This window comes from Ranitomeya imitator, chromosome 4 (genome assembly GCF_032444005.1).
Source record: "Ranitomeya imitator isolate aRanImi1 chromosome 4, aRanImi1.pri, whole genome shotgun sequence".
Taxonomy (NCBI): Eukaryota; Metazoa; Chordata; class Amphibia; order Anura; family Dendrobatidae; genus Ranitomeya; species Ranitomeya imitator.
Window position 1 is genome coordinate 320,371,965 of NC_091285.1, and position 13,545 is coordinate 320,385,509.

At 38.8% G+C, this 13,545-nt stretch overlaps 1 protein-coding gene across 8 annotated transcripts in view; it reads left to right on the forward strand.

Moving 5' to 3' along the window:
- PTPRZ1 (protein tyrosine phosphatase receptor type Z1) overlaps nucleotides 1–13,545 on the forward strand; it is a 333,611-nt gene that overhangs the window by 178,061 nt on the left and 142,005 nt on the right. For all 8 annotated transcript variants that reach the window (XM_069764885.1, XM_069764882.1, XM_069764880.1 and 5 more), the window contains exons 10-11: nucleotides 653–779; nucleotides 7,621–7,667. In XM_069764885.1, coding sequence (XP_069620986.1) covers nucleotides 653–779; nucleotides 7,621–7,667 — 174 coding nt within the window. The remainder of the gene's footprint in view (nucleotides 1–652; nucleotides 780–7,620; nucleotides 7,668–13,545) is intronic.

Genomic DNA, 13,545 nt, shown 5'->3' on the forward strand with positions numbered 1-13,545 from the left:
TATCTTGGCTGTTTGCTGTAGTTTTGATAAAATCCCTGTTTTATCTGCAGGAGATACCTTCCAACCTTCCCAGATTCAGTGGGAAAGCCCAACATTGGGGAGATGTTTTGCTACAAAATTTTGGCCAAAGGTCTTGTTTATAAGGGTTGTGTGTGGGCTCCTACCGGCAAGCTCAGAGGACCATCATTCTGCACCCGCCTTGGTGATCTGGATGGCATCTTTCCTTTTTGTTAATCTTATCAAGTTTGTTATTGATTTGATCTTCTAAGTACGCTTCCGAACTTGGTTCTGCACGAACAGGTGTATGGCATTCTAGACCACCTATAATAAATGTGCTCTTGGGGTACCAGTGGGATTATAACTGTACGAGATATGAAGAAATCACATGCACGTACTGTGGAGTGTATTTACAATGTATTTGATCCAGTGCTGTGTTTTTTTTTCTATTATTTTGCCTTTATTTTAAGTTTGAGGAGAAACGCTGTTTATCGCATCTTCATTTTTTTCTCTATTATTTTGCAATAAAAAGTAATTCTACAATCCAATGTAGGATTGATCAAGATTTCCATTTTTTAATGGAAATATTTCATATAACAAGTAAAATTTTCACCACATTTATAAGCAATTGAATGATTTGTATTTTGTTCTTCAGGGGGCAATTTTGTATCATTTAATGCCCAACACAAGTTATGTCCTTCAAGTTGTGGCATTGTGCAGCAATGGTCTGTATGGGAAGCGCAGTGATCAAGTGGTGCTTGATATGACAACGGACAACGCAGGTATGACGATATAAATCTATCTTCAGATATGGAAATGTACCGATATACTACACTGTATAAAGTATTATGTATTTTCATTTGCTGTTTAGAATGAACGGCTTATGACTATGCAATAATAATGACACACAAGAATCTGATATTCTGTCCACAGACCTTAAAAACATGAATATTAGTACAATTGCAAAAGTTTCCTTTCAAACAAAAACCTTCTTTATAAAGCTTCTCAGAAAGGTTTTCTGATGCCAAAAAAAGTTGTGTTGGAAAAATGGAACATGACCAAATTTCCAAGTATTCTATTTAGAAAAGCGTTAGTGATCACAACCTGGAGTTGTAAGTGTGGATTGTCTACTGTATTATCTACATTTTTAGTTTAATGCTAGCTTAGGAGCAGGGGATTGGTTCTCATTTACGGTAATTATTGAGCGACCTTTGCAAAAGATATAAATCTTTGAAATATACTCCATTAGTTTATTTTGCTGCCTTCTATCAATGCAGTTCTGTTTTAACTGACTGGTTCATGCTTGTTCACAAGCTGCTTTGAACTGCTGCTCTAGCAAAAATCTGTACTCAAGCACAATTTACACTCCCACGTGCACAGACAGACAGAGAGAGTTTGTGAATAGTTTGTAAACAGATTTTTGCTAGGTCTGTAAGTAAAAGCAGCTGCTAAATTAGCATGAACTAGGCAGTTAAAACCACACTTTCATCATAGTGTTTGAGAGAGAAGGAAACAAAATAAAGTAAGGGTGTATGTCATAAATGCTGATCAATAAGTACATTAAAATAAAGGTTTTATTGATCTTTAAGGAGACCAGCTGGGTTCCAGTCTAATTGTCAATGCTCCATGGGAAAACAGATTCGTTAGCGTTCATCCCTTTAACGAGCTTTACATCCCTAGTCATGTAGCAAGGCTTGTTGAATAGTTTTTTTTTTCATTCTTGGATTAATTTGATGTTGTTTGTCTTGTTATTAATGGTGGTATAGGTGTTGATTATTTGGTTGGTGCATTTCAGGTGTTTATTATGTCAATAGGAAACCCTTTAAGTAAATCACGTACAGTAGGTGATAATTGTGCATAGCCCACGATTACTTGAGTTTTGAATATTTAGCTCCCATTCAAGGTAATCTTAACACTAGTGTCTTCCAGTTGTGTACGATTTAGGTGTTAAATCGATGTATACCGTCCATATCATTCTTTTATGTGACCTATGGTTATATAGACACTTCCCTGAACAATGTATATTCTCTGGATAATGAGGAAGCTGAATATTGTAAAGCCTTAGATAGAGGTGTAGAATCTGTGATTTAGATCTTTCTGCTTCTTCTGTATACCTGGTTTCTGATGAAGCAGCAGGTTTACGTCAATACTAAGTAAATCTTGTGGAAATATCAGACGGTAGATATCGGGGTGCAGTGGCCAGCATACATTGTGTCACAAACCTTATGGAAAGGAAAATCCGTATATAAGTGAGTTGACCAGGATTACAGTCTGCCTTTTTTTCTCCCTGAAGCTGCTCCACTGTTCTCCTTGGTCTGTGTCTGTTATTGCAGATAAATCCCATAGCAAAGCCAAACAGTCCATGGCAAGAAGTGGTTCAATTTCTAGAAAATAAAAAATGAAATTGGGCTAAATTATAATGTATACAACGAGTATTGAAAACCCCAAACTGTAACTCCTGAGACTATGCCTAATGCACGCATGCATTGTAAGTGGGAGCTGTAGTGCAATCTCCATCATATTCTACTGTTATTATTTGTATTGGACAGGTAAAAAAGCTTTTTTTCATGTAAGAAGTGAAGCATTTCCATGTTCGTTGTTACTAATTCTTGCATCTATTAACATATCATTTACGTCCCTAATGCATTTATCATCACTTGTGGTCGTGCTTTAGGTTTCAGTGTGACGTTTCTGCCATTTCCGCCATGTTCATACCACGCCATTGACTTCCTGAAGACTAGTCCTATAATGAATTTTACATATTAGGTTATGTCATAATTGGTTGCATACATTCATCAATCATTGCGTCAATCAGTGCAGTTTCTTTGTCTTGTCACCTTTCTCCTTTCTCCTGAATCACTAAATCTGCTGGTGTTAGGGTCCTATGCAATATATCTATATGCAGATATATAGTAAATTCAACCATAGAAATAACAGTTTGATCATTTATTATAATGTTCATTAAAGTAATCTTATATTTCATTCCATCGAGCTCACATTGCACATTTAGCCCCAATAACATGAGTTGCAGGCATGACTTTTGTGCTGATCGAATGTCGACTGCATTTTTTTATTATTGCATAGGATTCTTCTTTCATGGACGGATAGATTTCATATCTTCTCCCACCTGCTTGAACACTTGCTCACCGTTTCCACAAACACCGCTGTCAAATGTCTTAAAAACAAGAACTTGTGTTGACTTTATGTCTATAACTGAGCCTACATTTAATATTTGATTTGTACAGTATTGTGTGTGATTTTCTTGTGTTTTTGGTTGTTTATTACACGCATGCAGCATTTACATTGTCATTGTTTTGTCCTAACACAGCCATTCACAGTCCTTGGTGCTGATAATTATTATATTAGACATTTTTAATTGTGTCGTTAGTAAGTTCGTTAAATAACGCATCAGCCGTAAATGTGCTTGTGTGGGCTACAGGATAAGTGCAAACAATCTTATTGAGATAGCGCTCCCAGTTTACACACATTGGTTGCTAATTATATAGATAATTCCTTTCTACAAATTGAAATGTCTAAATGTGCGCTGTCTGAATATGTGGAATACAAACAATCGCATCTCCATTTTGTGTCAAAGGTAAGAAAAACATTTTTTTTTTTTTTTTTTTTTGCAATCAATTTGTTTTTAACCAACTTGCTGGGTATTTCTCATGGTCGCTGTCCTAATCTTTCATAGTCAAACTGTCCCATATCATATCTTTACCGTAGATTATTAGAGCAACCATAGAGCAAAATGACATGACTCTAGTTCAGTTATGGGGGCCTAGTGTGTTAATTTGCACTTTAGTTTAATGTCATTTTATAGTATGTGATGCGTAATAATGAACTTATCGCAGATAGCAAAATGATCAAATGTACACCGCTTTCTGTCATTTAAAATCAGACTTTTCATAATGACTCAATACTTCATTTCTACGAGAAACTGCCGACGATTACAGCACTGGCATTACTGTATGGGTCTTACTAGAACAATAAAAATGATATTTCTTGTAGTAATTCAGTGTTCCAATAATAAAAAACCCCATAAAGCCACTTTGAATCCACATTCAAATTAGTGTGGCAGTGCATTGGGGCAGTACTGATGCACTAGGAGAGCATCGACACATCCCAATTGCACTTCCAGGTTCATTTGCATGCAGCCTTAAAGCTCAGTTTTTCAAGGTTGGCACATTGAATTATTAGTAGTGATGAGTGAATGTGCTCAGATAAGGTGTTATCCGAACGTGCTCGGGTGCTAACCGAGTGTCTTCGGTGTGCTCGAAAAATACGTTTGAGTCCCCGCGGCTTCATGTCTTGGAGGCCCCTGGCTGTTTGACAGCTGCAACACATGCAGGATTGTCTAACAAACAGGCAATCCCTTCATATGTTGCAGCTGTCAAACAGCCGGGGACCTCCAACATATTTTTTTCAGCATGCCGAAACACTCGAGCACACGAGCACGTTCGGATAACACTTTATCCGAGCACGTTTGCCCATAACTAATTCCTACCAAACAGATATCCTTTTTATTAGTGTACTACAACCTATATAGCCATATCATAAGTTCTAGAAATAAAATCATCCTGCCAAATTCCCTTCTGCACTCCAGGTCTGATTACTATGATGATATTTAGAATGAAATGTCACCTCATCATCATTTAAGAGAATGGAGTTACATAGTACATTAAAGCATAAAAAGATTGTAATAAATAGCCACATGCTTTATGTAACATAATAATAGGATATGTAACATAATAATATATGTCACATAATGAAAAATAGGGAAGAAGCAGAGGACACTCAAAATCCAATATAAAAAGAAAAATCAAAGATAGAATGTAACATTTAAAATAGTAAATTATTAGCTACTTTCACTTTAGTTAGTTGTTTTTTTGCCAAACTGATTTGTTCCTGAAGTCAACCTTCAGTGAAAAACAAAAATGTGATAGAGCTGTTATATGCTTATGAACAAAACCCCTAGAAAAGATCAAACGATTGTTAGTGCAAAACCTGCCTTCTTTTTAACGTCCCTACTGTCTGCCCTCAGCAGTTATTTAACCCCTTCACCCAGGGCGATTTTCTGTTTGTTTGTTTTTTGTTTCTTCTTCCTTTTCTTCCAAGAGCAATAACTTTTTTATTCTTCAGTCCCCATAGTCCCCATGAGGTCTTGTTTTTTGCGGGATGAGTTGTACTTTTGAATGACATCAGTCATTTTATCATGTGATGCACTGAATAACGGGAAATAAATTTCACAATTTTGATTGGGGATGGGGGTTATGTACCATGTTCACTATAGTGTAAAACTGACCTGGCAACAGATACCAAACAAGTATAGTTTTTTTTGTCTTAAGTGCTGAAAAAAATCAGAAATAAAAAATCTTTGCTTGTGTTGCCATTTCCGAGACCCGTAACGCTTTCAATTTTTTGGATATGGGGCTGGGATGTTTTGATCTCCTCTTATTGCATTTTATCGCAATGTTGCGGTGGCTAAAAAAAAAGTAATTCTGTCAGTTTGATTTTTTTTTTCTCACTACGCCATTTACCAATCGGCTTAATTTAATTTATATGTTTATAGATCTGACTTTTACAATAGCATCATTTTTTTTTTAATTTTTAATGGGGCAATGTTTTTTTTTATTTTTCTCATATTTTTAAACTTTTTTTTAAGGTGCATGAAGCTGTGATCGTCTGATCACCTGTGTTATACATATCAGTGCTTGAGCACTGCTATATATAGCTAAAGCATCGATCTATGAATTCCAGCCATGGGCTGGCTTTTACAGGAGAATTGTCATGACAGGAACAGAGAACGTGAGGCTCCGCTCCACCCATGGCTGTTAAATCAGCCATTATCTGCTGGGAAAGATGCAGCATCACATTCAGGGATACAACACAACATATGACATAAATATATGCCATAAATCATAAAGGGGTTAATTGTCTGTTTAGATAGGCCAACAACACTTGAGAAGGGCAGTAACAGACCGCTCAGCGAACATAGGCTGCCATTGTTCTCAGTAGCACAGGTCCTGTAAACTCAGCATTTGCTGTTAATAACTTAATAATTTAGGCAAACAAAAGATCATTTCACTCGATGTTGGTTGAATGGCAGCTGGTTTAGGCCTCTTTCACACTTCTGTCGTTTGGCATCCGTCGCAATCCGTCGTTTTGGGAAAAAACGGATCCTGCAAATGTGCTCGCAGGATGCGTTTTTTGCCCATAGACTTGCATTAGCGACGGATCGCGACGGATGGCCACACGTCACATCCGTTGTGCGACAGATCCGTTGTGTTTTGGCGGACCGTCGGCACGAACAAAACGTTCAATGTAACTTTGTTTTGTCCGTCGCGTCCGCCATTTTCTACCGCACATGCGCAGCCGAAACTCCGCCCCATCCTCCCTAGACTTCAGAATGGGCAGCAGATGCGTCGAAAAACTGCATCCGCTGCCCACGTGGTGCACAAATTTCACAACGTGCGTCGGTACGTCAGCCTGACGCATTGCGACGGACCCGTACCGACGCAAGTGTGAAAGTAGCCTTACAATGCATGATTCCATGAAACAAATATTCCTAGTTCCTGACAATCGTGGAGTGTAAAATGCACTTTATATGAACTGAACCGTAATATTTAATATACAGCATAGATTAAAAAAAAAGTCTAATTTTCTCACGGAAGTGAAGATTTTTTTGCCACTGAAGGAATGCCTTTCAATTTCCAATTAAAACACCTAAATGATCAACCCATAGGTAAAAGTTGCAAACAATGTTGGGGGCCATGTAGAATTGCTAGTGTAAAAAAAAATGATGGTGTTTTCTAGAATGCCTTTGCGGGTTCTAGCTGTTGTAACATAACGGACAGTGAAAAAAATAACAGGCGAGAGATTATCTAATGCAATAAACTAGAACAAATATTTAGTGTCGATATGCAATGTTTTGTGGCACAGTATAACTTTTACTATTTCATTGGGTAACAGAATGAACTGAAAGTGTTGCAGAAATCGATCCCCAAAAGTAGATATTGGGAACTATTCTTAATGAACTATACATAGTAGTTAAGGAACAAAAAAATAAGCCTTACAAACATCATGGTTATACTGTAGATTGGCTACATCTGTACATTTTTACAGAATACACAGTCCGAACCAATAAATAAATCAAAAATAAATAAATAAATAATCTTAATTTTTATATAGCACTAACATATTCCGCAGCGCACATTGCACACATTATCATCGCTGTCCCCGATGGGGCTCACAATCTAAATTCCCTATCAGTATGTCTTTGGAATGTAACTAATACCTGCAATCCACACTGCCCATAATTTTCAGAGCCACATTGACCATGTTGTAGGTAGTTTTTTTTTTTTACTATTCAAAAAAAAAAGGACATGCCCATATTAAAAAAGCATTGTGATCAATTTGATAGCCAGATGTTACCTGTAGAGAAAGGTGGGGAACGTGTCCGTATTGTTACTCGGACATCAACATGTTGATTAAGAGATGCGGTCAGTTGTCACAATCCTATATATTACCAGCCACAACAAAAATGATCTAATGCTGCTGGAATATCATACTGTATTCATCATCAGTGGTTCTGAAGGCTCAAATTGTGGTGTATTTTTTCAGGAAATGACCTCTTTCTGGATGTGACAGAAACTGAAGAGGATATTCAGGTAATTCTTCTTTCTCATTTAGAACTTCTATGTGCATGTAAATTATGTAAAAATATGAAACATGACAAAATTATGTTTTTTTTCTTGAACTCCATTTAAGGCTACCCAAGAACAATGCAATAGACGAGAATTGCAGCTATGATATTGGGGCTGCACATAGTTACATAGTCAGTAACATTGAAAACAGACATATTACATTTTACCTTTTATCCTTTTATAACAGGAAAAAAACAATAAAACTGTACAAGATAATTATCAGTAAAAAAATAATCCCTTCCTGATGCCGAATGTAGGATACAGCATAAATCTCGAGATTATTTATCCTTCTTTGCAACCTAATACACAAATAAACTGCAATATTGCATCTTTCTAGAAAGCAACCCAACCCAAACTAGCACAGTGACAAAGTCTCACGGTGCAGCGCTGATCTCACAGAGGTCCCCATAGTTGAGGAGCCGAGCTGGGAACGCAACCTCAGTGAACAGCGGTAACCTCGATGATGTCACATCCAGTCACTGAGGCTGCGATCACAGCAGCTCATTCCTCAGTGGGTCTCAGCCTCGACTGTCGCATCTTGGCACCATCCAGGTTGAAAACTGTTTATCCCCTGGACATGTATTACGGCATGGGATAGAACAATGGACAGGTGAGGGATATAGTTGTTTTTTATTTTTGTTTTATTACAGGAGACCATGGCTAATGGATGCAGTAAGTATGGTTTAATTTAGATTAATTAAAGTAGTCTGTATCATTCTTTTAATTAAAGGACTTTATTCTGGCTATGTGTCTATTTACAATATAACTATAGAATTAGCAATGGTCAGACATTTTATAGACACCTCTCCATTACTAAGCCCTGGGCTTGATGTCACCGGAAAATACAAATGTGACATCCACCCCACAAGTATGGGAAGAGCCAGGCAAAGTGCCAGAATTGGCACAACTACTAGATGTGCCTTTTCTTGGGCGGCTGCTATTTTTAAACTTGGGGGCCAATATCCATGGCCCCTTACCAGACTGAGAATACCAGCCCCCAGCTGTCTGCTTTAGATTGGCTGGTTGTCAAAAATAAGTAAATAATTAAAAATTATGGCATGAGGACTCCTCTATTCTTAATAACCAGCCTTGCTAATGCTGACAGCTGAGGATTGCAGTCTGCAGCTGTCAGCTTTGCCAGGCTAGTTATCAAAAATATGGAGGAATCCCACGTCATTTTTTTTATATTTATACAACTCTCAGCATTGTCCCTTGCTAGCCCTGATCACAGCACGAGCAGAGGACAGTGATATGAACTGTCTTCTTCAGCACCTGGCACCGGGGAACAGCGTGAACAGTACTGCTGATTTCTAGGTGCTGGTACATGTCACACTGATGACAAAGGGATGTCATGCATGTGTCATCAGCATGCACATGTGTGAGACATTTTGTGGACTGTGCTGCTACCGGAAACACTGACATCTAAAAGAGCCTTTAGTGAACTCTGTCATTTACTGAACTTTGCTGACTTTTATCAATATTTAGGAAAAAACTTGGGAATCTCAATCCGAATGTGCAACATTCGTGTTAAATTTGAGATACAGTACAGACCAAAAGTTTGGACACACCTTCTCATTTAAAGATTTTTCTGTATTTTCATGACTATGAAAATTGTAAATTCACACTAAAGGCATCAAAACTATGAATTTAGGCTATGTTCACATTTGCGTTGTTGGGCGTCGCGTCGGCGACGCAACGCACAACGCATGCAAAACGCATGCAAAAACGCATTGTTTTGTGATGCATGCGTCCATTTTTGGCTTGATTTTGGACGCAAAAAAATGCAACTTGCTGCGTCCTCTGCGCCCTGACGCTTGCGCCAAAAATGACACGTGCATCACAAAACGCAAGACAACGCATGTCCATGCGCCCCCCATGTTAAATATAGGGACGCATACATAGCTATGCGTCGCCGAACCTGCGCCCGACGCAACGCAAATGTGAACGTAGCCTAACACATGTGGAATTGTATACTTAACAAAAAAGTGTGAAACAACTGAAAATATGTCTTATATTCTAGGGTCTTCAAAGTAGCCAACTTTTGCATTGACGACTGCTTTGTACACTCTTGGCATTCTCTTGATGAGCTTCAAAAGGTAGTCACTGGAAATGGTTTTCACATCGCAGGTGTGCCCTGTCAGGTTTAATAAGTGGGATTTCTTGCCTTATAAATGGGATTGGGACCATCAGTTGTGTTGTACAGAAGTCTGGTGGATACACAGCTGATAGTCCTACTGAATAGACTGTTAGAATGTATATTATGGCAAGAAAAAAGCAGTTAAGTAAAGAAAAATGAGTGGCCATCATTACTTTAAGAAATTAAGGTTAGTCAGTCCGAAAAATTGGGAAAACTTTGAAAGTGTCCCCAAGTGCAGATGCAAAAACCATCAACCACTACAAAGAAACTGGCTCACATGAGGACCGCCCCAGGAAAGGAAGACCAAGAGTCACCTCTGCTTCTGAGGATAAGTTTATCTGAGTCACCAGCCTCAGAAATCGCAGGTTAACAGCAGCTCAGATTAGAGACCAGGTAAATGCCACACAGAGTTCTAGCAGCACACACATCTCTACAACAACTGTTAAGAGGAGACTTTGTGCAGCAGGCCTTCTGGTAAAAAGGCTGCTAGGAAACCACTGCTAAGGACAGGCAACAAGCAGAAGAGACTTGTTTGTGCTAGAGAACACAAAGAATGGACATTACACCAGTGGAAATCTGTGCTTTGGTCTCATGAGTCCAAATTTGAGATCTTTGGTTCCAACCACCGAGTCTTTGTGCGATGCAGAAAAGGTGAACGGATGGACTGTACATGCCTGGTTCCCACCGTGAAGGAGGAGGAGGTGTGATGGTGTTACTGTTGGGGATTAATTCAAAATTGAAGGCATACTGAACCAGCCTGTCTACCACAGCATCTTGCAGCGGAATGCTATTCTATCCGGTTTGTGTTTAGTTGGACCATCATTTATTTTTCAACAGGACAATGACCCCAAACACACCTCCAGGCTGTGTAAGGGCTATTTGACCAAGAAGGAGAGTGATGGGGTGCTACGCCAGATGACCTGGCCTCCAATCGAGATGGTTTGGGGTGAGCTGGACCGCAGAGTGAAGGCAAAATGGCCAACAAGTGCTAAGCATCTCTGGGAACTCCTTGAAGATTGCTGGAAGACCATTTCCAGTGACTACCTCTTGAAGCTCATCAAGAGAATGCCAAGAGTGTACAAGGCAGTCATCAAAGCAAAAGGTTGCTACTTTAAAGAACCAAGAATATAAGACATATTTTCAGTTGTTTCACACTTTTTTGTTAAGTGTATAATTCCACATGTGTTAATTCATAGTTTTAATGCCTTCAGTGTGAATTTACAATGTTCATAGTCATGAAAATACAGAAAAATCTTTAAATGAGGTGTGTCCAAACTTTTGGTCTGTACTGTACATGAGATAATACATGACTGGTGTAATATTTGATGTTCTGTATCACAGTATGTATACAGTCACATATTATCCTGTATACTGTATATAATATACTATGTGCATAGACATCCCCTATTATATGCAGCTGGTGTAATATCTGATTTCTGCATTCATAGTGTGATATATATGATCACTTATCCTGTATATGACTTCAGTATCACAGTATATATGCCAGTCATGTACAGTATATCCTGTATACTGTACGCGCTATGTTGTGTACACACTTCCAGTGATAAACAAAGGATAACATGTGACTGGTGTAATATCTGTAGTCATAGTGTAATTTATAATGGTCACACACTATATATATATATACTATCGTCACTACACCTGTATATAATATCTGGTAAGTATAGTCAGAATTTATCATATACCAGCAGGGATCAGAACACTTTTTGGAAGGATACTGGTCAAACGGTCACATCAGTTGTCCGTGACCACCATATTAGAGCCCTGCAAGCTTCGTCCTACCTGCCAGCATCTCTGGCTCCTCTTTTGATTCGTAGACCTTGTGTGAAGTGATCTTTGCTTCATTACACATACATGACATTGCATCAGGCTACAAATAAAAGGAAGAGAAAGAGGATGCCGCAAGGTAGGGGGCGATCACAGGGTTCCAGTCCAGCAGCCACTGACGATTGATCTGACCCCTACACCAGGGTCCTGCAAATAAGGTTGCTCATTTCTATATACCAGTAATAGTGTCTCCAATATATTGCATGTGGTATACTACTCAGGATAATAACTGACTTGTACATATACTAGAACCTTTTTTTCATTGCAGTGAAGTTGAAGTTTACATTGACGACTTGATTGAATTGATCAAGTATGTTTGAAAAAAATATGCAAAAAAATTCATACGTATCTATCTAGTAGACCTATGCTTCTGTATAACCACCTTTACTCTGGGGATATGTTTTTTTCGGAGTGTAGAAATGCACAGTGTACCGTGCTTTACTGAAAATGTCTATCCGGCTTAAAGGGGTTTTCCCATGATCAAAGTTCATTTTAAAGTTGACTTTAATCAATAGATCTTGGTAGCGTATAAAAAAAATGTTCCTGTGCTGAGATAATCTTATAAATGTGCCCCTGTGTAATGTTTGTGTCTAAACATGCAGGGACATGGTCTGATGGTACCACAGCTCCTGGGCAGGTGAGGAAGGCACGGAGAGTATACAGTCATTACAGCATGAGATCATAGCTGATTCTTTTTGTAAGTTAAAGCATTTCCCTGCCTGTTTTTAAAAAAATGTTTTACCTCATAGAAAGAATTATTTGTGATCCCATGCGATAATGTCTGTGTACTTTTTTGCTTCCTCCCCTGCCCATGAGATGTGGTATGATCAGACCATGTTCCTGTACAGTCAGACACAGCCATTACACAGTACACAGCAGGGGCATAGTTATAAGATTATCTCAGCACAGGAACATTTTTTAAACACATCCAATTGTGGAAATTATTATAATTCTAAGATTTGTTGATTAAAATGAACTTTGGTCATTGGAAAACCCTTTTAAAGAAAGTAACACGTAAGCATTCAATGTACCACACCTGAACAGTACAAAAGCTCATCTGAACTAGTCAGAGTGCTGTCCGTTCTTTCTACGGGAAGCACTCAGACAAACAGTACGGTCGTATGAATATAGTCTATGAAACAGCTAGAAGTAAACATTTTGAAGGGGTTGTCCGGTCTTAGGCCACAAGTCTGCAGTCACTCTGTGTGACTACAGACTTGTGAATCATCACATTGTGTGTACCTTATGCTGTGAGGATACTCCAGTGCCGGCAGCAAGTATGGTATTTGCATACATGCGGTCACTTCCCAACTGAATTTGCATGGTCTCACTCAATCCAAGTGTATTGAGCGAGGTCGGAAACATTCTAGTGGGAATGTGGGCGGGAGTTTGCAAATTGCATACTTGCACTCACATTACAGCCCGGCATTGGAGTGACTGCAGATTTGTAGCTTAAGACCGGACAACCCCTTCAAGGATGGGCCTCTACTCATAAAGAAAAAAGTGTGACCACTATTGAAAACTTTTCTCTTTTCTGATATGATAAACATGTCAGAGAAGAGAGAAATGAGGTCCCCAATCCCCTTCCTGGTACCTCTGCTATTTCCCGTTCCCTCTAGCTCTGTTCCCCAACCCTCTGCCTCCTCTTCCTGAAAAAAAAAATGGCGCGCGCGGTGCGCCCGCCGAGATCTGCCAGCTGGCACCTGGAAACAACAGGGATTTTTCCTATTGGTTCAATTTGGTCACTATGATTGACACTATCACACTGATCAAAAGCCAATAATTATGTGTCATCTGTTATGAACTGGTGGTTCAGAAACGCAATGGACCTGGTGGTTAAGAGCACACAAAGTGACC